At 43.3% G+C, this 27,596-nt stretch overlaps 1 protein-coding gene across 13 annotated transcripts in view; it reads left to right on the forward strand.

The window, feature by feature from the left end:
- NUP210L (nucleoporin 210 like) overlaps positions 1-27,596 on the forward strand; it is a 161,088-nt gene that overhangs the window by 115,412 nt on the left and 18,080 nt on the right. For 8 of the 13 annotated variants that reach the window (XM_034936276.4, XM_034936263.3, XM_055113455.2 and 5 more), the window contains 7 exons: positions 8,564-8,722; positions 10,992-11,083; positions 12,862-13,036; positions 15,275-15,450; positions 16,225-16,442; positions 19,491-19,627; positions 26,174-26,300. In XM_034936276.4, the coding sequence (XP_034792167.1) occupies positions 8,564-8,722; positions 10,992-11,083; positions 12,862-13,036; positions 15,275-15,450; positions 16,225-16,442; positions 19,491-19,627; positions 26,174-26,300 (1,084 nt within the window). The remainder of the gene's footprint in view (positions 1-8,563; positions 8,723-10,991; positions 11,084-12,861; positions 13,037-15,274; positions 15,451-16,224; positions 16,443-19,490; positions 19,628-26,173; positions 26,301-27,596) is intronic. The other 5 variants (XM_034936272.3, XM_055113477.2, XM_055113480.1 and 2 more) reach the window with 1 other exon arrangement.

Below are 27,596 nucleotides of genomic sequence, written 5' to 3' on the forward strand. Positions count from 1 at the left end.
GAGTTCAAGTCCAGGCTAGACAACATGAAAAAACCCTGTCTCTGCTGGGCATGGTGGCTTACGCCTGTAACCCTAGTACTTTGGGAGGCCAAGGCAGGCAGGTCACCTGAGGTCAGGAGTTTGAGACCAGCCTGACCAACATGGTGAAACCCCGTCTCTACTAAAAAAATACAAAAATTAGCCAGGCATGGTGGTGCATTCCTGTAATCCCAGCTACTTAGGAGGCTGAGGCAGGAGAATCGCTTGAACCTGGGAGGCGGAGGTTGCAGTGAGCTGAAATTGTGCCATTGCATTCTGGCCTGGGCAACAAAAGCGAAACTCCATCTCAAAAAGAAAAAAAAAAAAAGAAAAAGAAAAAACCCTGTCTCTACAAAAATACAAAAATTGACTGGGCATGGTGGTGTGCACTTCTAGTCCCAGCTACTCAGGAGGCTGAGGTGGGAGGATCTCTTGAGCCTGGGAGGCAGAAGTCACAGTGAGCCCAGATTGCACCACTGTAATCCAACCTGGGCAACATAGCAAGACCCTGTCTCAAAAGATAAAATAAACCAAAACAGATAAACAAAAATAAAATGCAAGAAATTAAAACATACCACTGGAGAAAATCACCTTCACAAAAAGGAAAACAGGAAGGAAGGAAAAAAGGAAGAGAAGACCACAAAACAACCAGAAAATGAATAACAAAATGGCAGGAAAAGTTCTTATTTATCAATAATAACATTGCATATAAATGGACTAAATGCTCCAATTTAAAAGACATAGAGTGGCTGGGCATGGTGGCTCATGCCTGTAATCCCAGCACTTTGGGAAGGCCGAGTTGGGTGGATCACTTGAGGCCAGGAGTTCGAGACAAGCCTCGCCAACATGGTGAAACCCTGTCTTCACTAAAAATACAACAATTAGCTGGAAATCGCTTGAACCCAGGAGGTAGAGGCTGCAGTGAGCTGAGATCACGCCACTGCACTCCAGCCTGGGCGAGGAGCAAGTCTCCATCTCAAAAAATAAAATAAAATAAAAGACATAGAGTGGCTGAAAGGATTTAAAAAATAAATAAATAAGATCCAACAATCTGTTGCCTACAATAAACACACTTCACCTATAAAGACACACATAGACTGAAAATAAAGAGATGGAAAAAGATATTTCATGTTAATGGGCACCAAAAAAGAGCAGGAATGGTTATATTTACATTAGACAAAATAGATTTCAAGACAGAAACTATAGAAAGAGATGAAGGTCATTATATAATGATAAAGGGGTCAATTCAGCAAGAGGACATAACAATTATAAATATATATGCACCCAATACTGGAGTACCCAGATATATAAAGCAAATAATATTAGAGTTTAAGAGAGAGGCAGACCCCACAACATTAACTGGAGACTTCAATAACCCACTTTCAGCATTGGACAGGTCATCCAGACAGAAAATCAACAAAGAAACTTCGGACTTACTCTGCACTATAGACCAAATGGATCTAATAGATATTTACAGAACTTTTATTCAACAGCTGCAGAATACACATTCATCTCCTCAGCACGTGGCTCATTCTCAAGAATAGACAATATGACAGGCCACAAAACAAGTTTTTAAAAATTAAAAAAATTTTGGCCAGTCATTGTGGCTCTTGCTTGTAATTCCCAGCACTTTGGGAGGCCAGGGTGGGCAGATTGTTTGAGTTCAGTAGTTTGAGACCAGCCTGGGCAACATGTCAAAACCGCATTTCTTCAAAAAGTACAAAAATTAGCTGGGTGTGGTGGCATGCACCTGTAGTCCAAGCTACTCAGGAGGCTGAGGTGGGAGGATGGCTTCACCCCAGGAGGCAGAGGTTGTTGCAGTGAGCCAAGATTGCACCACTGCACTCTAGCCTAGGTGACAGAGTGAGACCCTGTCTCAAAAGAAAAAAAAAGTCCAAAAAATTCAAGCCAGCAGTGAGCTATAATGGTGCCCCTGCACTCCAGCCTGAGCAACAAAGCGAGACCCTGTCTCTTAAAAATATATATGTTCTGGCTGGGCACGGTAGCTCATGCCTGTAATCCCAGCACTTTGGGAGGCCAAGGCGGGTGGATCACTTGAGGTCAGGAGTTTGAGACCAGCTTGGCCAACATGGTGAAACCCCATCTCTACTAAAAATACAAAAATTAGCTGGGCACGGTGGTGGGCACCTGTAATCCCAGCTACTCAGGAGGCTGAGGTAGGAGACTTGCTTGAATCCAGGAAGCAGAGGTTGCAGTGAGCCAAGATCGCACCATTGCACTCCAGCCTGGGCAACAAGAGTGAAACTCCAAAAAAAAAAAAAAAAAAAAGTTATACACACACACACACACACACACACACACACACACACACACACGTTCCAACTGTCCTATACATTAAATAAATAAATTTTTTAATTAATTAAAAACACTGAAATTATATCAAGTGTTTTTTCTGACCACAATGGAATAAAACTAGAAATTAGTAACGAGGAATTTTGGAAACTATACAAACACAGGGTAATTAAACAATATGCTCCTGAATGACCAGTGGGTCAATGAATAAATTAAGAATTTAAATTTCTTGAAACAAATGAAAATGGAAACACAACAAAACCTATGAGATACAGTGAAAGCAGTACTAAGAAAAAAGTTCATAGGCCAGGCGCGGTGGCTTACGCCTGTAATCCCAGCACTTTGGGAGGCCGAGGCCAGTGGATCACGAGGTCAGGAGTTCAAGACCAGCCTGGCCAAGATGGTGAAACCCTGTCTCTACTAAAAATACAAAAAATTAGCCAGGCGCGGTGGCAGGTACCTGTAATCTCAGCTACTTGGAAGGCTGAGGCAGGAGAATTGCTTGAACTTGAAAGGCAGAGGTTGCAATGAGCCGAGATCATGCCACTGCACTCCAGCCTGGGTGACAAAGTAAGACTCCATCCCCCCAAAAAAGAAAAAAGTTGATACCAAAGAGTGCCTACATCAAAAAAAAGTAGAGGCCGGTCACCTGTAATCCCAGCACTTTAGGAGGCCCAGGTGGGCAGATCACTTGAAGTCAGGAGTTCGAGACCAGTGTGGCCAACATGGTGAAACCCCGTCTCCACTAAAAATACAAAAAATTAGCTGGGCGTGGTGGCAAGTGCCCGTAATCCCAGACACTCGGGAAGCTGAGGCAGGAGAATCGCTTGAACCCGGGAGGTGGAGGTTGCAGTGATCCAAGATCGTGCCATTGCACTCCAGCCTGGGCAGCAAGAGTGAAACTCCATCTCAAAAAAAAAAAAGTAGAAAAAATTAAAATAAAAAGCCTAATGAAGCATCTTAAAGAACGACAAAAGCAAGAGCAAACCATACCCAGAATTAGTAGAGGAAAAGAAATAATAAATATCAGAACAAATAAATGAAATTGAAATGAAAAAGAATACAAAAGATCAACAAAACAAAAAGTCATTTTTTTAAAAGATAAACAAAATTGACAAACCTTTAGACAGACTAAGAAAAAGAGAAGACCAAAATAAATAAAATCAGCGGTGGAAAAAGAGACATTGGCCGGGCGTGGTGGCTCACGCCTGTAATCCCAGCACTTTGGGAGGCCGAGGCGGGTAGATCACAAGGTCAGGAGTTTGAGACCAGCCTGACCAACATGGTGAAGCCCTGTCTCTACTAAAAATACAAAAATTAGCCAGGCATGGTGTTACACACCTGTAATCCTAGCTACTCAGGAGGCTGAGGCAGGAGAATCACTTGAACCTGGGAGGCAGAGGTTGCAATGAGTCAAGATTGTGCCACTGCACTCCAGCCTGGGCAACAGAGCAAGATTCCATCTCAAAAAAAAAAAAGAGAGAGAGAGAGAGACATTACAACCAATACCACAGAAATTCAAAGGATCATTAAGGCTGCTATGAGCCAATAAATTGGAAAACCTAGAAGAAATAGATAAATTCCTAGATACATACAATCTACCAAGATTTAACCATGAAGAAATCCAAAACCTGAACAGACCAATAACAAGTAATGAGATCAACGCCATGATGAAAAGTCTCCCAGCAAAGCAGTCTGGGCACAGTGGCTCACTCCTGTAATCCCAGCACTTTGGGAGGCCAAGGCAGGTGGATCACTTGAGGTCAGGAGTTCCAGACCAGCCTGGCCAACATGAAGAAACCCCATCTCTACTAAAAATACAAAAATTAGCTGGGCATGGTGGTGGGCACCTCTAATTCCAGCTACTCGGGAGGCTGAAGCAGGAGAATCACTTGAACCAGGAGGCAGAGGTTGCAGTGAGCCAAGATCATGCCACTGCACTCCAGCCTGGGTGACACAGTGAGACTCCATCTCAAAAAAAGAAAAAAGTCTCCCACCAAGGCAAAGCCCAGGACCTAATGGTCTCATTGCTGTATTTTACCAAACATTTAAAGAAGAACTAATACCAATCCTACTCAAACTATTCTGAAAAATAGAGGAGGAGAGAATACAACTAAACTCATTCTATGAGGCCAGTATTACCCTGATAACAAAAACAGGCAAAGACCTATCAAAAAAAGAAAACTAAAGGCTAAGATCTCTGGTGAACATTGATGCAAAAACCCTCATGAAAATACTAGCAAACTGAATTTAACAACACATTAAAAAGATTATTCATGGCCAGGCATGAAAATTGCTTGAACCCAGGAGGCAGAGGTTGCAGTGAGCTGAGATCATGCCATTGAACTCCAGCATGGGGGACAGAGCTAGACACCATCTCAAAAAAATAAATAAATAAAATAAATGAAGAAGACACACAAAAAATGGAAAGATATCCCATGTTCATAGATTGGAAGAATCAATATTGTTAAAATACCCATACTACCCAGAGTAATCTACAGATTCAGTGCAGTCCCTATCAAAATACCAGTGACATTCTTCACAGAAATAGAAAAAAAATTCTAAAATTTATATGGAACCACAAAAGACACAGAATAGTCAAAGCCGTCCTCAGCAAAAAGAATAAAACTGGAAGACTCATATTACCTGACTTCAAATTATATGACAGAGCTATAGTAACCAAAACAGCATGACACTTGCATAAAAACAAACATATAGACCAATGGAACAGAATAGAGAACCCAGAAACAAATTCATACACCTGCAGGAAACTCACTTTTAACAAAGGTGCCAAGAATATACATTGGGGAAAAAACAGTCTCTTCAGTCAGTGGTGCTGGGAAAACTGGATATCCATATGCAGAAGAATGAAACTACACCCCATCTCTCGCCATATGCAAAAATCAAATCAAAATGTATTAAAGACTTAAATCTGAGACCTCAAAGTATGAAAATATTACAAGAAAACATTGGGGAAACTCTCCAGAACACTGGACTGGGCAAAGATTTCTTGAGTAATACCCCACAAACATGGGCAACCAAAACAAAAATTGACAAATGGGATCATATAAAATTAAAAAGCTTCTGCACAGCAAAAGAAACAATCAGCCAAGTGAAGAGACAACCCACAGAATGGGAGAAAATACTTGCAAACTATCCATCTAACAAAGGATTAACATCTATTATATAAGCAGCTCAAACAACTCAACAGGAAAAAAATATAACAATCAGATTTTAAAATGGGCAAAAGATTGGAATAGATATTTCCTTCCTTCCCTTCCCTTCCTTCCTTCTTTTTCTTTCTTTTTTTCTTTCTTTCTTTTCTTTTCTTCTTTCTTTCTTTTGAGACGTCTTGCTCTGTCGCCCAGGCTGGAGTGCAGTGGCGCAATCTGGAGTGCAGTGGTGTGATCTCGCCTCACTGCAAGCTCCACCTCCCAGGTTCACACCATTCTCCTGTCCCAGCCTCTGGAGTAGCTGGGACTACAGGCACATGCCACCACACCTGGCTAATTTTTGTATTTTTTGTAGAGACAGGATTTTGCCATGTTGGCCAGGCTGGTCTCGAACTCCTAACCTCAGGTGATCCACCTGCCTCAGCCTCCCAAAGTGCTGGGATTACAGGCATGAGCCACCACACCTGGCCTGTATGTCTCAGGAGGCTGAGGCAGGAGAGTCGTTTGAACCTGGGAGGCAGAGGTTGCAGTGAGCCAAGATCACACCACTGCACTCCAGCCTGGGTGACAGAGGGAGAATGTATTCCACCCCTACCGAAAAAAAAAAAAGACATACAAATGGCAAACAGGTATATGAAAAGGTGCTCAACATCATTGATCATCAGAGAAATGCAAATCAAAACTACAGTGAGATATCTCACCCCAGTTAAAATGGCTTATATCTGAAAGACAGGCAACAATGAATCCTGGCAAGGATGTAGAGAAAAGGGAACCCTCATATACTGTTGATGGGAATGTAAATTAGTACAATCACTATGGAGCATAGTTCGGAGGTTTTCAAAAAACTAAATATAAAACTACCATATGATCCCAACAATCCCACTGCTAGACATATACCCAAAAGAAAGGAAATCATTATATCAAGGAGGTATCTGCTCTCTCATATTTATTGCAGCACTATTCACAATGGCCAAGATTTGGAAGCAACTTAAGTGTCCATCAACAGATGAATGGATAAAGAAAATGAGGTGTATATACACAATGGAGTACAACTTAGCCATAAAAAAGGAATGAGATGGCTGGGCGCCGTAACTCACACCTGTAATCCCAGCACTTTGGAAGGCCAAGGTGGGAGGAGGGCTTGAGCCCAGGAGTTTGTGGCCAACCTAGGCAACATAGTGAGACTCGGTCTCTACAAAAAAAAAATTTGTTTTTAATTTAGCCAGGTGCAGTGGTGCATGCCTGTAGTCCCTGCTACTTGAGAGGCTGAGGCAGGAGAAACACTTGAGCCCTGGTGACTGAGGTGGCAATGAGCCATGATTGTGCCACTATACTCACTCAACCTGGGCAACAGAACGAAACCCTGTCTAAAAAAAAAAAAAAAAAAAGGAATGTGATCCTGTCATGTGCAACAACATGGATGATGGAATTGGAGACACTATGTTAAGTGAAATAAGCCAAGTATAGATAGACAAACTTCGCATGTTCTCACTTATTTGTGGGAGCTAAAAATGAAAACAATTGAACTCATGGAGACAGAGTAGAATGATGGTTACTGGAGGCTGGAAAGCGTAGTGGGTGGGTGGGAGGGAAGTGGGGATGCTTAATTAGTACAAAAATATAGTTAGATTAAATGATTAAATGAATAAGATCTAGTATATGATAGCACAACAGGGTGAATACAGTCAACAATAACTTATTGTATATTTTAAAATAACTAGGCCAGGTGCAATGGCTCACACCTGTAATTCCAGCACTTTGGGAGGCCAAGGTGGGTGGATCATCTGAGGTCAGGAGTTCGAGACCAGCCTAGCCAACATGGTGAAACCCTATCTCTACTAAAAATACAAAAATTAGTCGGGCATAGTGGCAGGCGCCTGTAATCCCAGCTATTTGGGGGGCTGAGACAGGGAGAATTGCTTGAACCTGGGAGGCGGAGGTTGCAGTGAGCCGAAATCATGCCATTGCACTCCAAACTGGTCAACAGAACAAGACTCCATCTCAAAATAAACTAAAATAACTAAAAGAGTATAATTGTGTCTGTAACACAGAAAGGATAAATGCAGCTGGGCACAGTGGCTCACGCCTGTAATTGCAACACTTTAGGAGACTGAGGCAGGAGGATCACTTGAGCCCAGGAGTTTGAGACCAGCCTGGGCAATGTAGGGAGACCCTGTTTTTAGAAAAAAGAATTTTTTTTAAATTAGCTGGGCTAATTGGCACATGGTGGCACATGCTTGTGGTCCCGGCTACTTGAGAGGCTGAGGTGGGAGGATTGCTTGAGCTCAGGAGGTCAAGGCCACAGGAAGCCATGATTTCACCACTGCACTCCAGCCTTGGCAACAGGACAAGACCCTGTCTCAAAAAAAAAAAACAAAAAAGGTTTCAACTTAAAGTGTGCTTGAGGTGATGCATACCCCACTTACCCTGATGTGATTATTACAGGTTCTATGCCTGTATCAAAGTATCTCATGTACCCCATAAATATGTATACCTACAACGTAGCCACAAAGATTAAAAATAAAAACAAAAAATTAACTGTAATCCCAGCACTTTGGGAGGCTGAGGTGGGCAGATCGCTTGAGGCCAGGAGTTCAAGACCAGCCTGAGCAACATGGCGAAACCCCATGTCTACAAAAAATACAAAAATTAGCTGAGTGTGGTGGTGTGCCCCTGTAGTCCCAGCTACTAGGGAGAGTGAGGTGGGAGGATCACTGGAGCCCTGGAGGTTGAGGCTGCAGTGAGCTGAGATTGTTCCACTGCACTCCAGGCTGAGTGAATTTTTAATTTTAATTTTTCCATAAGTTATTGGGGTACAGGTGGTATTTGGTTACATGAGTAAGCCCTTTAGTGGTGATTTGTGAGATTTTGGTGCACCCATCACCCAAGCAGTATACACTGCTCCCTATTTGTAGTCTTCTATCCCTCGCCCCCTCCCACCCTTTCCTGACTTTTTATTTTTAATTTAAAAAAAAATTTAATATTAAAAAAGTGAAAAAAAAAGGAAGGACACCATGTTTATTGATGAATATTTCTTAATCTATCCCTTCACTGTCTAGGTTTTTCTACAGCTCCCAGTAGAGCATAACTTTGCCATGGTTGTCCATACAAAAGCAGCAGGCAGGACCAGTATCAAGGTCACTGTTCACTGCATGAACAGTTCCTCTGGGCAGTTTGAGGGGAATTTGTTGGAACTCTCTGATGAAGTACAGATCCTGGTAAGCTTCCAAATCTAAATCTTATTTTCGTATATTAAGGATAAGAAAGTTATATTCTCTTACCATCAACAAAGAGCTTAGTCTGGATAGAGACAGATAATTGTTAGAGCGATTCCTGGAACAGGTTTGTACTTCCTAGATCTTTATCATTCCTGCTAATTGCTTGTATATAGTTTTGTTTTTTGTTTTTGTTTTGTTTTGTTTTGAGACGGAGTTTCACTCTTGTTGCCCAGGCTGGAGTGCAATGGCACAATCTCGGCTCACCACAACCTCCATCTCCTGCGTTCAAGTAATTCTCCTGCCTCAGCCTCCCAAGTAGCATGTGCCACCAAGCCCAGCTAATTTTGTAATTTTAGTAGAGACGGGGTTTCTCCATGTTGGTCAGGCTGGTCTGAAACTCCTGACCTCAAGTGATCCTCCTGCCTCGGCCTCCCAAAGTGCTGGGATTACAGGCGTGAGCCACTGTGCCTGGCCTGTTTTTTTTTTTTTTTTGAGACAGTCTTGCTCTGTTGCCCAGGCTGGAGTGCAGTGGTGTGATCTTGGCTCACTGCAAGCTCCTCCTCCCAGGTTCACACCATTCTCCTGCCTCATTCTCCCAAGTAGCTGGGACTACAGGTGCCTGCCACCATGCCCGGCTAATTTTTTGTATTTTTAGTAGAGACAGGGTTTCACTGTGTTAGCCAGGATGGTCTCGATCTCCTGACCTCGTGATCCGCCCGCCTCAGCCTCCCAAAGTGCTGGGATTACAGGTGTGAGCCACCATGCCTGGCTTGTTTTTTGTTTTTGAGACAGAGTCTCACTCTGTCGCCCAGGCTGGAGTGCAGTGGCACAATCTCCACTCACTGCAGGGTTCAGGTAATTCTCCCTGCCTCAGCCCCCCGAGTAGCTGGGATTACAGGCGTGCACCACCATGCCTGGCTAATTTTTGTATTTTTAGTAGAGACGGGGTTTCGCCACGTTGTCCAGGCTGGTCTCAAACTCCTAACCTCAAGTGATCCACCCGCCTTGGCCTCCCAAAGTGCTAGGATTACAGACGTGAGCCACCACGCCCGGCCGCTTTTATATACTATTGACATTAGAAACTATTAGTACTTGCAGGTGAGTAGTCTGGAAAAAAAAGAAAAGAAACTGTAGCACACACACTCCCTTCAACTCCCCATATCAGGAACACAGGATATGAACACCTTAGTAACTAGAGAGGGATTCATTTCTGATCCACTCCACCTGACATAGATATTATAAGTCCATTAACAATTTTTATTTAATTATTTATTTATTTTGAGACAGAGTTTCACTCTGTTGCTTAGGCTGGAGTGCAGTAGCATGATCTCGACTCACTGCAACCTCCACCTCCCAAGTACAAGTGATTCTCCTGCCTCAACCTCCTGAGTACCTGAGATTACAGGCATGCGCCACCATGCCCGGCTACTTTTTGTATTTTTAGTAGAGATGGAGTTTCGTTATGTTGACCAGGCTGGTCTCAAACTCCTAACCTCAGGTAATCTGCCCGTCTTGGTCTCCCAAAGTGCTGGGATTACAGGTATGAGCCACCGCGTCCAGCCGATATAAGTCCATTTAAATATATTCACAGTTAGGATAAAACATAATTCTAACTTTTGATAAGGTGTAAGAGTATGAATAGTTTCTACAGATATTCTTGGGCTAAAAGCTAAATGGCTCTGTTGTTTTTAGAATTCAAAAAACAAATTATCACTTATATGGGTCGAGTAAGTTTCACTGCCTCTGATTTTGAGACTTTTTTTTTCTTTTCCTGTTTTATTTTTTCCTTTATTTTGGCTTTGGTTCTCTGATTCCATGTGAAGTAGAGGAAAGAGCACTTTACTAGAAGGTGGAAGACCTGGATGTTGTTTCATGCTAATTTAATATTATAAGTTCTTTTCCCCAAACTTCATGTCATTTTACCAGAGCCAAAATTAGAAATTTCAAAGTATTTTTATACCTAATATCTAAGCAATATGGAAGATGTGGTAAGTGTAAGCTTTGCTACATGCTGAGTCCCTCAGAGTCAGAAACAGGGCTAACATTAGGTTATATCTTCTAGAATATCTAGTTACGTTTTGAGTGCCTGGTTCATTTTGGAGAGGAGTATTGTGGACGATTTTAGACTAATTAGAAGTTAGGCAGACTGTTGATTCCTAGTTGTCATTTATTTGCATGTAATCTCTTCGAGATTATACTGAAGTCTATATGTAAGTAAAAGTCATAATTTGTCTTTGCCAAAAATGAGGAAAACATTTTCTCATTATAGGTGTTTGAAAAACTCCAACTCTTCTCTCCAGAGTGCCAACCAGAGCAGATTCTGATGCCTATAAATTCTCAGCTCAAACTCCATACCAACAGGTAAGGAAAAGGGAGAATAAGGAAGTGCCAGGATCTAAGCTTAAGTATTTTCAGTAAAACATTGACATAGAAAGAACACTTTTGCCTTCTAGGAGGTTTTTCCCAAATAATTTTTTGTGTGAGGTGAAATTCCCATAATGTAAAACTATTGTAAAGTGTAAAATTCAGTGGCATTTAGTACATTCACAATATTGTGTATTCAGCATCTCTATCTAGTTCCAAATATTTTTATCACCACCAAAGGAGATCCCATACCTGTGAAGCAGTCACTCTTCTTTCTTTCCTCCTCGCAGCCCCTGGCAATCACTAATCTGCTTTCTGTGTACGGTATTAGCTATCCTGAATGTATTTCATATAAATGGAATCATACAGTATACAACGTTTTGTGTTGGCTTTTTTTTTTTTTTTTTTTTGAGACAGTCTCGCTCTGTTGCCCAGGCCAGCGCACAGTGGCACAATCTCAGCTCACTGCAACCTCCACCTCCCAGGTTCAGGCAATTCTCCTGCCTCAGCCTCCTGAGTAGCTGGGATTACAGGTGCCTGCCACCACACCTGGCTAATTTTTGTATTTTTAGTAGAGATGGGGTTTCACCATGTTGGCCAGGCTGGTCTTGAACTCCTGACCTCGGGCGATCCGCCTGGCTTGGCCTCCCAAAGTGCTGGGATTACAGGTGTGAGCCACCACGCCCAGCCTTGTGTTGGCTTCTTTAAGTTAGCATAATGTTTTTGAGGTTCATCCATGTTGTAGCATGTATCAGTACTTCTTCCTTTTTATGACTGAATAGTATTCCATTATATGGAAATACCACATTTAGTTTATAATTTCATCTCCTAATAGAAATTTGGGGCTGGGCACAGTGGCTCATGCCTGTAATCCCAGGCCTCTGGGAGGCCAATGCAGGTGGATCACCTGAGGTTGGGAGTTCGAGACCAGCCTGATCAACATGGAGAAACCCCAACTCTACTAAAAATACTAAATTAGCCAGGGGTGGTTGCACATGCCTGTAATCCCAGCTACTCAGGAGGCTGAGGCAGGGGAATCACTTGAACCCGGGAGGCGGAGGCTGCAGTGAGCCGAGATCACACCATTGAACTCCAGCCTGGGCAACAAGAGCGAAACTCCGTCTCAAAAAAAAAAGAAATTTGGGTTGTTTTCACCTTTTGGCTATTGTGAATAGTGCTGCTATGAATATTCATTTGCAAGTATTTACCTGAATACCTGCTTTCAATTGTTTTGGCTGAATAATTATTTTTTTGAAACGGAGTTTTGCTCTTGTCCCCCAGGCTGCAGTGCAAATGGTGTCATCTCGGCTCACTGCAACCTCAGCCTCCCAGGTTCAAGCCATTCTCCTGCCTCAGCCTCCCAAGAAGCTGGGATTACAGGCACCCGCCATCATGCCCAGCTAAAAAAAAATTTTTTTTTTTTGTATTTTTAGTAAAGACGGGGTTTCACCATGTTGGCCAAGCTGGTCTTGAATTCCTGATCTCAGGTGATCCTCCCGCCTTGGCCTCCCAAAGTGCTGGGATTACAGACATGAGCCACCACACCCGGCCTAAATAATTTTTTAATTATAAATATGTAATAAGATTTGATTTTAAAGAAATAAGCATAATCCAAAGGCAGACTTTTACCTGAGGAACAAATAGTTACACACATGGAGAATGGCAAGCAGTTTTCTCGAGTACATCCCCTAACAGTAATCCTGGAAATTTTTACTCTTTTCTCTCTGGTCAGACAGGACCCCCAAAAGATGCCACTTCCTTTCCTTGTTCCCTAGGGAAGGAGCTGCCTTCGTGAGTTCTCGTGTTCTCAAGTGTTTCCCTAATTCATCCGTCATTGAGGAGGATGGTGAAGGGCTCCTGAAAGCTGGTTCCATTGCAGGTACTGCTGTATTGGAAGTCACTTCTATAGAACCTTTTGGAGTCAACCAAACAACCATAACTGGGGTCCAGGTGAGTTCATGGACTTACTAAAAAAAACAAATAAATAAAAGTCATACCCTGGCCTTAAAAAGCAGAGTTTCTTTTTTAAAAAACTAGAAATTTTCTTATCATGCCATTAAAGAAAAAAAGAAAAAGAAAAGAATTAGAAACTTCTGTATCATGAGAGACCATGAACCAGAAAAAAAAAAAAAGGAGAAGAAGAAGAAACTCTCTGGGAGTCAGAAATGAACCTATAAGAGGCCAGTCTTGACATGGTTATAAGCCATAAAATTAAAATGAACTTTAGAGCCCTTGTTATAAAACAGATCAGCCTGGCCGGGCGCGGTGGCTCACGCCTGTAATCCCAGCACTTTGGGAGGCTAAGGCGGGCGGATCACGAGGTCAGGAGATCGAGACCATCCTGGCTAACACGGTGAAACCCCTTCTCTACTAAAAATACAAAAAATTAGCCGGGCGAGGTGGCGGGCGCCTGTAGTCCCAGCTACTCAGGAGGCTGAGGCAGGAGAATGCCGTGAACCCCGGGGGGCGGAGCCTGCAGTGAGCCAAGATCACGCCACTGCACTCCAACCTGGGCGACAGCGAGACTCCATCTCAAAACAAAAAACAAAAAACAAAAAAAAAAACAAAAAAAAACAGATCAGCCTAAATTTATATGATTGTCTTCCTAGCAGCTTTGGCAAAAGGGTTGGTATCGGAGGAGTGTAGAATGATTGCTATCAAAATTGGCTGGGCTGGGTGACTCACGCCTGTAAGCCCAGCACTTTGGAAGGCTGAGGCAGGAGAATCACTTGAGGCCAAGAGTTTAAGACCAGCCTGAGCAACATAAGGAGACCCCTATCTCTACAAAAAATGGAAAAAAAAAAAAAATAGCCGGGCTTGGTGGCACATGTCTGCAGTCCTAGCTGCTTGGGAGGCTGAGGTGGAGGATCACACGAACCTAGGAGTTCGAGGCTGCTGTGTGCTGCAATTGAACTGCTGCACTGCAGCCTGGAAAACAAAGCAACAATCTGTTTCTTTTTAAAAAATTAAGCTTTGCTACAAGAATTAAAAAATTGAGAAAAGACCTCAGAGATAAGTTAGTCTTAACACGAAAAAAAATTTTAGACATTAAACATCTACTATATACTATGTTGGTCATTGTATGTATATTATCTCTTTTAACTACCACAAAAGCCCTATGAGGTAGGCATTATTATCCCCATCTAACTGTTAACTGATAAGAAACCTGAGACCCAGAAAAGTTACATGAGGCTATGAAATGATAAAGCTATGATTCACTTACTGTATCGCAGCTCTCTTACAGTGTGAAAACACAATATAGATTGTGTTCCTGATAAGTAATTGATTATTTAACCATAAATATTGAGCACTCTGCATGAAATGGATGAATTATAGTCCTTTCCTCATAAAGCTCCAGCTTCTCTTCACATTCCCACAGCTTTAAAAATTAAAAACCCGGCTGGGCACAGTGGCTCACGCCAATCCCAGCACTTTGGGAGGCCGAGCCGGGTGGATCACGAGGTCAGGAGTTCAAGACCAACCTGGCCAAGATGGTGAAACCCCCATCTCTACTAAAAATACAAAAAATTAGCCGGGCATTGTGGCGGGCGCCTGTAATCTCAGCTACTCAGGAGGCTGAGGCAGAGAATTGCTTGAACCCAGGAGGCGGAGGTTGCAGTAAGTTGAGATTGCACCACTGCACTCCAGCCTGGGCGAGAGAGCAAAATTCCGTCTCAAAAAAAAAAAAAAAATTAAAAACCCATTTCAAGCCGGGCACAGTGGCTCACGCCTATAATTCCAACACTTTGGGAGGCCAAGGCGGGCAGATCACTTGAGGTCAGGAGTTTGAGACCAGCCTGGCCAACATGGTGAAACCCTGTCTCTACAAAAAATACAAAAATTAACCAGGCGTGGTGGCAGATGCCTGTAATCACAGCTACCTGGGAGGCTGAGGTAGGAGAATTGCTTGAATGCAGGAGGCAGAGGTTGCAGTGAGTCAAAATCATGCCGCTGCACTCCAGCCTGGGTGACAGAGTGAGATTCTGTCTCAAAAAAAAAAGAAAAGAATTTCCTATGCTGCTATGCTGTCATATTTCTTTTCACTCTGACTTAAGTCATCTCACATCAAAAGCTATTTCCTACAGAAAAGAAACATCACTCTTTATCATTGATTATAAGTCTCAGAATATGGTTGCAGCACTTCTCCAGTGCATCTTTCTCTGTACCAGTAGGTTTTGTCTCCCACAGGTAGCACCGGTGACATACCTGCGAGTGAGCAGCCAACCCAAGCTATACACAGCCCAAGGAAGGACCCTGTCAGCATTTCCCTTGGGCATGTCTCTTACCTTCACTGTTCAGTTTTATAATAGTATCGGAGAGAAATTCCACACACACAATACCCAGCTTTATCTGGCTCTGAACAGGTATGGAAGTCAAAGGAATGGTACTGACACTATGGTAGAAATCTTGCATATTAGGCTAGTATTATATAGCAGCTCCAGTAAATTCCTCTCACATTCTGAATTTGGAAGTTGATCTTTCTTTTGTTAAAAAAATTTTTTTTAAGTGAGGCCAGGTGGGTGGCTCACACCTGTAACCCCAGCACTTTGGGAGGCTGAGGAGGGAGGATCACTTGGGCCCAGGAGTTCGAGACCAGCCTGGACAACATGGTGAAACCCCATCTCTACAAAAATACAAAAATTAGCTGGGTGTGGTAGCGTGTGCCTGTAGTCCCAGCTACTAGGGAGGCTGAGGTGGGAGGATCACTTGAGCCCAGGAGGCAGAGGTTGCAGTGAGCAGAGATTGCGCCACTGCACCCCAGCCTGGGTGACCAATTAAGACTGTCTTAAAAAAAAAAAAAAAGACCAGACTTAGGCAATAGTATTAGTTGTCACTTAAGAAAAAATGCAGGATATCTTAAATCTGTCAAGTTCTAATTCACTAAAAGATCCATAGGGAGCTAACTGGAGTATTATTATCAAAAGGCTTTACTGGAAAAAAAAAAAAAAAGCCTTCCTGGGAACTATACGTATGAAGGTAATAGACTGATCCTTGGCCCATACTTACTTACTCTTTATTGTGGAATTCCTTCTGAACTTCTGAGCTGTTGAATATAAAATGTGGTAGGGTGTTCCCCAGAACTATTTTCTAACTATTGTCTCTTTTTAAAGATTTCTACCTTTAATGTCTACTTGCAGAGATGACTTGCTGCATATTGGACCAGGGAATAAGAACTATACTTACATGGCCCAGGCTGTGAACAGAGGGCTGACACTTGTGGGGCTTTGGGACTGGAGACATCCAGGCATGGCAGATTATATTCCTGTTGCTGTAGAGCATGCCATTGAGCCAGACACCAAGCTTACCTTTGTTGGAGATATCATCTGCTTCAGTACTCACCTTGTCAGCCAGCATGGTATGTATACATTCCCTTTCTCAAACTTACAATTGATAGTTGTGGGGATTAAAAAGCAGTTATTTAAAAAAAAAGCAGTTATTAATCCCTTGGACTGGTGTAGTGGTTTATACCCATAATCTCAGCCCTTTGGGAGGCCAAGCTGGAGAGGTCACTTAAGGCCAGAAGTTCAAGAAAGCAATTAATCCCCTAGAATATTTTTTTCCAAATTATCTAAAATCTGAGGGACTCTCTGAGAAAGAAAATAATTTTGAGTATTTTATTATTTGTAATGTTACTGATAATTTTTAGCTTAATGCCTGTTTCACTCAATAGCCAGCCAATTAGAAGCCAGCCAGTAATATTTATCAAGAGTCTATTGGATACATAGCTCTATTTTATATTATGTAGATAGTGCAGGGTACTGTGTCTTCTCCTCCATTCCCAGCTTTTGAAGGAGGGTAATTACTATATTGAAGGACAGTAAAGGATAACAGGAAGGAAAGGGCAATAAGGCTTTAGTTCTAAGAACTAGTTATGTGTACGCTATTTTGTGAGGCACATTTGAAGGCCTAAGTCCTAACATATCATCATTGTAATAAGGTTTTTTCTTTTACCCAGATAAACTATACTTTTTTTTGTTTTTTTTTTTAGAGACAGAGTCTCACTGTGTCATTCAGGCTGGAGGGCAGTGGGCAGTGACATGATTTCGGCTCACTGCAACCTCTGACTCCTGGGTTCAAGCGAGTCTCCTGCCTTAGCCTCCCAAGTAGCTGGGACTACAGGCACACAACACCATGCCTGGCTAATTTTTATATTTTTTATACAAGGGGTTGGCCCCTGGCCAACTATACTCTTGAAAACAAAGCATTTCTGTCCTAAGTACTGAGTTAAAAATAAAATCATAAGCCAGGTGCGGTGGCCCATGCCTGTAATCCCAGCACTTTGGGAGGCTGAGGTGGCGGGATCACGAGGTCAAGAGATCGAGACCATCCTGGCCAACATGGTGAAACCCCATCTCTACTAAAAATACAAAAATTAGCTGTGCATGGTGGCACACGCCTGTAGTCCCAGCTACTTGGGAGGCCAAGGCAGGAGCATTGCTTGAACCCAGGAGGCACAGGTTGCAGTGAGCCAAGATCACACCACTGCACTCCAGCCTGGCAACAGAGTGAGACTCCATCTCAAAAAATAAATAAATAAAATAAAATCATAGAAAACATTTGGGAGGCCGAGGCAGGCAGACCACCTGAAGTCAGGAGTTCGAGACCAGCCTGGCCAACATGGTGAAATCCTGTTTCTATTAAAAATACAAAAATTAAGGCCGGGTGTAGTGACTCACGCCTGTAACCCCAGCACTTTGGGAGGCTGAAGCAGGCGGATCACAAGGTCAGGAGTTCAAGACCATCCTGGCCAGCATGGTGAAACCCCGTCTCTACTAAAAATACTAAAATTAGCTGGGCATGGTGGCACGTGCCTGTAGTCCCAGCTACTTGGGAGGCCAAGGCAGGAGCATTGCTTGAACCCAGGAGGCACAGGTTGCAGTGAGCCAAGATCACACCACTGCACTCCAGCCTGGGTGATGGAGCGAGACTCTGTCTCAAAAATAATAATAATAGTAATAATTAAATTATCCCGGTGTGGTGGCATATGCCTCTGGTCCCAACTATTGGGAGGCTGAGGTGGGAAGATAGCATGAGCCCAGGAGATCAAGGCTGCAGTAAGCTATGATCGCACTACTGCACTCCAGCCTGGATGACAGGCTGTGTCTCAAAAAAAAGAAAAGGAAATCATTCTTTGGTTAGGAAATGAGTATGAATTCTTCGGGTTTCCAAATATCATATCCCAAAGTGGTGTACACTGCCTGGATGTATACATCCAACCAAGTAAGACCTGCTTGTAGTAATGTATGGTTTTGGCTTTGCAGCCTCTTCTGGTAACTATGGATACATATGTTTAGGTAAAGTGATGTAAATGTTGGACCTGACTTTAACATTAATACGTATTTTGGACCTTGATACAAAGGGGCTCTATACAGCTGAATCCCCCAATGCTATAACAGCTGATTTGCAAACAACCACTACCAACATGCAATCCAGGACCAATGAGCTAAACCTACTTTAAGGTTGGCAATGAGAGTTACAATCCCCTGATTATAAATCCCTTGTCAATGAAGCAGAGTATTTTTTACCCTCTCTTTGTTTGTTTGTTTGTTTGTTTTTTTGAGACAGAGTTTCACTCTTATCACCCAGGCTGGAGTGCAATGGTGTGATCTCGGCTCACTTCAACCTCCGCCTTCTGGGTTCAAGTGGTTCTACTGCCTCAGCCTCTCAAGTAGCTGGAACTAGAGGCATGCACCACCACACCTGGCTAATTTTTGTATTTTTAGTAGGATGGGGTTTCACCATGTTGGTCAGGCTGGTCTCGAACTCCTGACCTCAGGTGATCCTCCAGCCTCGGCCTCTCAAAGTGCTGGGATTACAGACGTGAGCCACCATGCCCGGCCTATTTTTTATTCTTTTTAGCTAGATTTTTGACAGGATTGTCCCATAGTCTAACAATCTGGAATTTTGGGAGGCTTCATCATGTGATGAAGGAAAGAGCCATATGCCAGGATCAGTAATCCTGCAGGCTAAGTACAAACTCTAACCCAGTATTTGGCATTCCTCGGCCATCTTTAGACTTAAGCCAAAATAAACAAATCCTTTCTCTTGCCATGGTCACTTTTTTGCAGTCTTCTTGCTGTCATCAAAGCAAATTTGTCCTTAGTAGCTTCTAAACAAAATTTATTCAGAAAGTTATCCCTGTATGTAAAAAGAGCTTTTCTTTTTCCTAAGGAGAACAGTTACATTCTCCAACTACGTAGCTCTTCTTATGATTCTTTATTTTGCTGGCATGATATACGAAGAGGAACCTGACACTGAGAAAACAGTTATCTTCAAAGCTGGCTGTTTCTCCTGGGAAGAGATATCTGCATGCTTGAAAAATTTACTGATTTGGAGTATGAATAAGTCCAGAGTGATTTATATCAAAGGCTTCAGCCAAGTGTTTTCTCTTGTCTTTTCCTAGGTGAACCTGGGATATGGATGATTTCTGCCAACAATATTCTACAGACAGACATTGTCACTGGAGTAGGAGTGGCCAGGAGTCCGGGGACTGCAATGATTTTTCATGACATCCCAGGAGTAGTGAAAACATATCGAGAGGTAAACATAACTGTATCAGAGTTTAAGAGACTAGGGTGACTATTGCCACATATGAGGATATGCATAGAGAAAATACATCCTAGGAAAGGAAATACACTCATAAAACAGATATAAAGCCAGCCAGCAAACTTTACTGGAACACAAAGCTAAACAGTGCTCAGGATTCTTAACCAGCAGAATGACTACCTGTGTTTTAAGAGATCACAGTGGGTACTGGTTGGCACTAGACAGTAGACACCAGGGTAGAAGTTGAAAGACCATTTGGGAGTCTACTGCGGTAATCCAGGTGACATATGTTGGCAGATCAGGGTGGTGACAGAGGAGGTGATAAGAAGTTGATCAGATTCTAGGTATATTTTATAGGTAGAGCCAATACAGTTTCCTCACAGATTATATCTAGAACATAAGAAAATCCAGAATGATTCAGGTTTTTGGTTGAACAGCTGAAAGGACAGCATTACCGTCAACTGAAATGGGGAAGACTGTAGGTGGAACAGTCTTGGAGGGAAAAGCAGTCAGCTTTGGATATGTAAAATTGGGTATGTCTATTAAATGTCAACTGGATATGTTGAGGTTGCTGGATATAAAAGTCTGGGAGTCATTGGAATAGAGATATTTAAGGCCATTAGATCACCAAAGAATGAATGTAAAATAGAAAAAAGGCCAGGCGCGGTGGCTCACATCTGTAATTCCAGCACTTTGGGAAGCCAAAGTGGGAGGATCACCTGAGGTCAGGAGTTCGAGAACAGCCTGGCCAACATGGTGAAACCCCATCACTACTAAAAATACAAAAATTAGCCGGGCCTGGTGGCTCACATCTGTAGTCCCAGCTACTCAGGAGGCTGAAGCACGAGAATCTCTTGAACCTGGGAGGTGGAGGTTGCAGTGAACTGACATCAAGCCACTGTACTCCAGCCTGGGCAACAGAGTGAGAGTCGCTCTCAAAAAAAAAAAAAAAAAAAAAAAGAGAAAAAAGACCTAAGTACTAAGTTCTGGGAGCACTTCAATCTTAAGAGTTCTGATTGCCTTTTGATTAGTGGCAAATGGAAAAAGAAAGAAACAAAAGGGAAAAAGGGAGCTCTGAGAGAAGAACCAATAAGAAAGACTTATAAGAAACAACCAGGCTTAGTGCTGTGGCTCACGCCTCTAATCCCAGCACCTTGGGAGGCCAAGGCAGGTGGATCACAAGGTCAGAAGTTCGAGACCCAGCCTGACCAACATGATGAAACCCCGTCTCTACTAAAAATACAAAAATTAGCTGGGCGTGGTGGCACACACCTGTAATCCCAGCTACTCAGGAGGCTGAGGTAGGAGAATCGCTTGAACCCAGGAGGCAGAGGTTGCAGTGAGCCAAGATCACGCCACTGCACTCCAGCCGGGGCAACAGAGTAAGACTCTCTCAAAAAAAAAAAAAAGAAAGAAAGAAACAACCAGTGAAATGGGAGGAAAATCTAGAGATATGTGTATCCTGGAAGGCAAATGAAGAAAGTATTTCAAGGAAAGAGGGAGTGATCAACCATCATTACTATTAATGGGTTAAGCTGAAAATTGAGAAATGACTGATGGTTTTTGCAGTATGGAGACTCTGGTGCTAGTGACTTTGTTGAGTAGCTTCAGCAAAGTGACCTGAGCCCTTTTTTTTTTTTTTTTTTTTGTTGGAGACAGAATCTTGCCCTGTCGCCCAGGCTGGAGAGCAATGGTTTAATCTTGGCTCACTGCAACATCTGCCTCCTGAGTTCAAGCAATTCTCATGCCTCAGCCTCCTGAGTAGCTGGGATTACAGGCACGTGCCACTACCCCCAGCTAATTTTTGTATTTTTAGTAGAGACAGGGTTTCACCATGTTGGCCAGGCTGGTCTCGAACTACTGGCCTCATGTGATCTGCTCGCTTCCGCCTCCCAGATTGCTGAGATTATAGGCATGAGCTGCCACTGCACCCAGGCTTTTTTGTGTGTGTGTTTTTGTTTTTTTTTTTTTTGAGATGGAGTATCGCCCTATTGCCCAGGCTGAAATGCAGTGGTGTGATCTCAGCTCACTGCAACCTCTGCTTCCTGGGCTCAAGCTATCCTCCCACTGCAGCCTCCCTAGTAGCTGGGACTACAGGTGCATGCCGCCATGCCCAGCTAATTTTTTTGTTTTGTTTTGTTTTGTTTTGTATTTTTGATAGAGATGGCATTTCACCATGTTGCCCATGCTGGTCTCGAACTCCTGAGCCCAAGTGATAGGCCTGCCTCGGCCTCCCAAAGTGCTGGGATTACAGGCGTGAGCCACTGCGCCCAGACAGAGTGACCTGAATGAATGTTTGATTGGAGAATTGGAGAAAAGGACTTGGAGACAGTGAATATAGAAAGCTCTTTTAAGGAGTTGGGGTTAAGAGTTTGTTTTGTGGATTTTTTTTTTTAGGAGAGAAATAGTGGATTGGGAATGATTCAGTGGAAACAGAAAATTTGATGTAAGTCAGAGGATTGCTGGAGGGAGTAATATTCTTGAGTAGGTGAGATAGGTAAACAATAAAGGGATCTTTTTAATGAAATATTTTCTATTCCCTTCTTAAATATATGTAATGTCTCCTTCCTCTTTGCCCAAAGCACTTCTTTGTTCCTCTTTTTTCATTCCTCAAACATGGTAGCTACAACTTTTTGTGTATCTACTATGGGCTTGGCACTTCTCATCTTTTTTTTTTTTTTTTTTTAAGAGACAGTGTCTCACTGTTGCCCAGGCTGGAATACAATGATGCAATCATGGCTCACTGAAGCCTCAAACTCCTGGTTTCAAGCCATCCTCCTGCCTCAGCCTCCAAAGTAGCAGGACCACAAGTGTGTGCCAGCATACCTGGCTAATTATTTTTATTTTTTTGCAGACACAGGGTCTCGCTATGTTGTCCAGGCTGGTCTCAAACTCGTAGATTCAGGTGATCTTTCTGCCTCAGCCTCCCAAAGTGCTAGGATTATAGGCATGAGCCACTGCGCCTGGCCATCTATTTTTTTTATTTTTATTTATTTATTTATTGAGACAGGGTCTTGCTGTGTCACCCAGGCTGGAGTGCAGTGGTGTGATCTCAGATCACTCAGATCCACCTCCTAGGCTCAAGTGATCCTCCCACCTCAGTCTCCTGAGTAGCTGGGACCACAGGTGCACACCACCACACTCAGCTAATTTTGTGGTGTGTGTGTGTGTGTGTGTGTGTGTGTGTGTGTGTGTTTTGAGACAGAGTCTCACTCTGTCGCCCAAGCTGGAATGTAGTGGCTGAATCTCAGCTCACTGCAACTTTTGCCTCCTGGATTCAAGCAATTTTCCTACCTCAGCCTCCCAAGTAGCTGGGATTACAGGCACCTGCCACCACACCCAGCTAATTTTTGTATTTTAGTAGTGACAGGGTTTCACCATGTTGGCCAGGCTTGTCTCGAACTCCTGACCTCAAGTGAGCTGCCCACCTCAGCCTCCCAAAGTGCTGAGATTACAGGCATGAGCCACTGTGCCCAGCCAATTTTTTGTGTTTTTGGATAGATGGGGTTTCACCCTGTTGCCCAGGCTGATCTCGAACTCCTGGGCTCAAGTGTTCTACCTGCCTCAGCCTCCTGAAGTGCTGGGATTACAGGTGTTTGCCACCACATCTAGCCCAGTCTTTTTTTTTTTCTTTTTTTAACATCCAGTACACCTATCACTTTTAATTGTATTACTTTTAACTCTGCAAAATAAATATGTGGGGCATGGAGGGAGGGAGAGCATCAGGAAGAATAACTAATGGATGCTGGGCTTAATACCTGGGTGATAGGTTGATCTATGCAGCAAACCACCATGGCACACATTAACCTATGTAACAAACCTGCACATCCTGCACATGTACCCTGGAACTTAAAATAAAAGTTGAAGAAAAAAAAGTATTTTCCCAACTTTGTTTTATTTTATTTATTTATTTTTATAACAGAATCTCACTCTGTTGCCCAGGCTGGAGTGCAGTGGCACAGTCTCTGGTAACTGCAACCTCCACCTTCCAGGTTCAAGCAATTCTCGTGCCTCAGCCTCCCAAGTAGCTAGGACTACAGGTGTGTGCCACCACACCCAGCTAATTTTTGTATTTTTAGTAGAGGCAGGGTTTTGCCATGTTGGCCAGGCTGGTGTCAAACTCCTGGCCTCAAATGATCTGCCTGCCTCAGCCTCCCAAAGTGCTGGGATTACAGATGTGAGTCACTGCACCCGGCCCCAACTTTATAGATGAGTAAGTTACTCAATATGTGTGCACATGGTATCTGGTGCCTTCTTTTGAGGAGCTCATAGTCTGGTGGTGACATAAACAATTACATACATGGCACAAATAATTACAATAGGCAAATAAAAGTGCATGTTGTGTTTGAAGACTAATGAATAAATCAGGGCAACTTCAATACAAAATTAATAAGGGCAGAGAGGGAAAATTTGGATAACATCCAAAAAGAACTTGTATTATAAGCAGATAAGAGGTTCAAGGACAGAGGTAGCATGAAAAGAGTACTAGAAAAAGAGACTGAGAAGGGATTAGGAACCAGAAAAGCAAAGAGAAACAGTGTCATAGAAGGCAAAGGAGGAAATGGTTGTGGTGTTAGATGCTACAGGGAAGTCAAAAGGTCATTCCTATTCTAATTTGTGTACTTCATCGAATCCTCATTTAATATTCACTAATTAGCAGATACTCATTAAAGCCTATTAAGTGTCAGGCATTGTGCTGGCCTCCAGAAATACAAATATGAAAAAGACAAAATTCCTTTCCTTATTAAGCCATTAATGTAACTAACTTGGGTTTTAAGGTTCTTGAATTTAAAAAACCTGTGGTAATACTAAGGAGAATGTAGAGTATATTGCATTTAAATTTAAAATATTAAGGGCTGGGCATGGTGGCTCACACCTGTAATCCCAGCACTTTTAGAGGCCGAGGTCAGTGGATCCCTTGAGGTCAGGAGTTCGAGACCAGCCTGGCCAACATGGTGAAATCCCGTCTCTACTAAAGATACAAAAATCAGCCAGGCATGGTGGCACGTGCCTGTAATCCCAACTACTTGGGAGGCTGAAGCAGGAGAACTGCTGGAACCCAGGAGGCAGAGGCTGCAGTGAGCCGAAATTGCGCCAGTGCACTGTAGCCTGAGTGACAGAGCAAGACTCCATCTCAAAACAAACAAACAAACAAACAAAAAAACTTACAATATAAGGCAGAATAGTACAAGTATTCTTGAGAAAAAACAATGTACTTTGAAGTTTCAGAAAAGATTGAGATTATGTGCAACTAGAGACAAAGAGAAAATGTCCTAAAGAAAGTTGCAGTTGTTTTGTTTTTTTGTGTGTGTTTTTTTGTTTTTGTTTGTTTTGTTTTGTTTTTTTGAGATGGAGTCTCACTCTGTCGCCCAGGCTGGAGTACAATGGCACAATCTCAGCTCACTGCAGACTCCGCCTCCCGAGTTCAAGCAATTCTCCTGCCTCAGCCTCCCTGGTAGCTGGGATTACAGGCATGCTCCAACATGCCTGGCTAATTTTTGTATTTTTAGTAGAGGTGGGGTTTCGCCATGCTGGCCAGGCTGGTCTCAAACTCCTGACCTCAAGTGATCCACCCGCCTCAGCCTCCCAGAGTGCTGGGATTACAGGCATGAGCCACCACACCTGGCCTCAAAGGCATTTTAATAGGGAGTCATACAAAGGGAAGATATGTCTGAAGGAATAATTGGACCCAAGACTTCCTTCTAGAAAAAATGTTATTTTGGGCTAGGCATGGTAGTTTATGCCTGTAATCTCAGCACTTTGGGAGGCCAAGGTAGAAGGATGGCTTGCGGCCAGGAGTTCTAGACCACCTGGGGCAACATAGTGAGACCCCGTCTTTTTTTTTTCGGAGTCTCGCTCTGAGCCACCACGCCTGGCCAAGACCCCGTCTTTTTTTTTTTGATTCAGAGTTTCACTCTTGTTGCCCAGGCTGGAGTGTAATGGCGCAATGTCGGCTCACTGCAACCTCTGCCTCCCAGGTTCAAGCGATTCTCCTGCGTCAGCCTCCTGAGTAGCTGGGATCACAGGCATGCACCACCAAGCCCGGCTAATTTTGTGTTTTTTTTAGTAGAGGTGGGGTTTCTCCATGTTGGTCAGGCCAGTCTGGAACTCCTGACCTCAGATGAGCCACCCGCCTCGGCCTCCCAGTGCTGGGATTACAGACGTGAGCCACCGCGCGCGGCTGACCCCGTCTTTTGTTGGTTAGGCATGGTGACACATACGTGTAGTCCCAGCTTCTCTAGAGGCTGAGGCAGGAGGATTGCTTGAGCCTAGGAATTTGAGGCTTCAGTCAGCCATGATCATGCCACTGCACTCCAGCCTGGGTGACAGAGCAAGACCCTGGTTAAAAAAAAAAAAAAAAAAGTTATTTTGTCTTCAAAGGCAAACAGATTTTGTTGTTCTCAAATATGTGGTCATGAGATGGAATTTGTACATGTGTGAAACAGATACTTTTGGTTAAATAAGTTATGAGGGGTGGATCTGGAAGGAGTCAGATTCTCTAGGAACTTAGGTGCAGATTTTCCTTTGATTTGCTGACAGGTGGTGGTCAATGCATCATCAAGATTAATGCTCAGTTATGACCTCAAGACTTATCTCACCAATACCCTCAATTCAACTGTATTCAAGCTCTTCATCACCACTGGCAGAAATGGTGTCAATCTTAAAGGTCAGGAATCTCTTCATGGTTTCAGTGATTGTTCCTATCTTTCTCATTTTCCCTCAATTCATTTATCCCTTTGGCTGGGCGCGGTGGCTCACACCTATAATCCCAGCACTTTGGGAGGCCAAGGCAGGCAGATCACCTGAGGTCGGGAGTTCAAGACCAGCCTGACCAGGAGTTCAAGACCAGCCTGACCAACATGGTGAAACCCCATCTCTACTAAAAATACAAAAACTAGCTGGGTGTGGTGGCGTGTGCCTGTATCCCAGCTACTTGGAGGCTGAGGCAAGATAATTGCTTGAACCCGGGAAGCGGAGGTTAGAGTGAGCCGAGATCGCACCACTGGACTCCAGCCTGGGCGGCAGAGTGAGACTCCATCTCAAAAAAAAAAAAAAAAACAAAAAAAAAACTTAAGATAATTTTAGGACTCTGGAGTGGTGGCTCATGCCTGTAATCCCAATTATTTAGGAGGCTGTGGTGGGAGGATCGCTTGAGGCCAGGAGTTTGAGACCAGCCTGGGCAACAAAGCAAGACCCCATCTCTCAAAAAAAAAAAAAAAAACAGAGATGGCCAGGCGCGGTGGCTCACACCTGTAATCCCAGCACTTTGGGAAGCCGAGGCGGATGGATCATGAGGTCAGGAGTTCGAGACCAGCCTGGCTAAGATGGTGAAACCCTGTCTCTACTAAAAATACAAAAATTAGCCGGGTGCAGTGGCGGGTGCCTGTAATCCCAGCTACTCGGGAGGCTGAGGCAGGAGAATTGCTTGAACCCGGGAGACAGAGGTTGCAGTGAGCTGAGATTGTGCCACTGCACTCTGGCCTGGGCGACAAAGCAAGACTCCATCTCAAAAAAAAAAAAAAAATCCAGCCACCGTGCCTGGCCAACAGACTGACGTTTTATTCCCCAGAATCTTTCTAAAATCACTACTTATTTTACTGAGAAACCTCATGCATCAGTCCCTTTGATTTTGCTGAAGATTTTTCAAGAATGCCACTCATTGCAGCTGACCCAATGATAACAACAGTCCACTTCTTGCTGTCTATATGATTCCTCTTAAGGCACCACTTGTGATGAAGTTCTAGGGATTTGGGGCTTGAATTATATTGTAATTGTATTACAACATTGTATATGAAAAACAAATTCTCCTAGACCTAAAAGCTACCTCCCAACTGTACTGCTTTATTTTTATTTATTTATTTATTTATTTATTTATTTGAGACGGAGTTTCGCTCTTGTTGCCAAGGCTGGAGTGCAATGGCGCAATCTCGGCTCACTGCAACTTCTGCCTCCTGAGTTCAAG

This window comes from Pan paniscus, chromosome 1, assembly GCF_029289425.2.
Source record: "Pan paniscus chromosome 1, NHGRI_mPanPan1-v2.0_pri, whole genome shotgun sequence".
Lineage (NCBI taxonomy): Eukaryota > Metazoa > Chordata > Mammalia > Primates > Hominidae > Pan > Pan paniscus.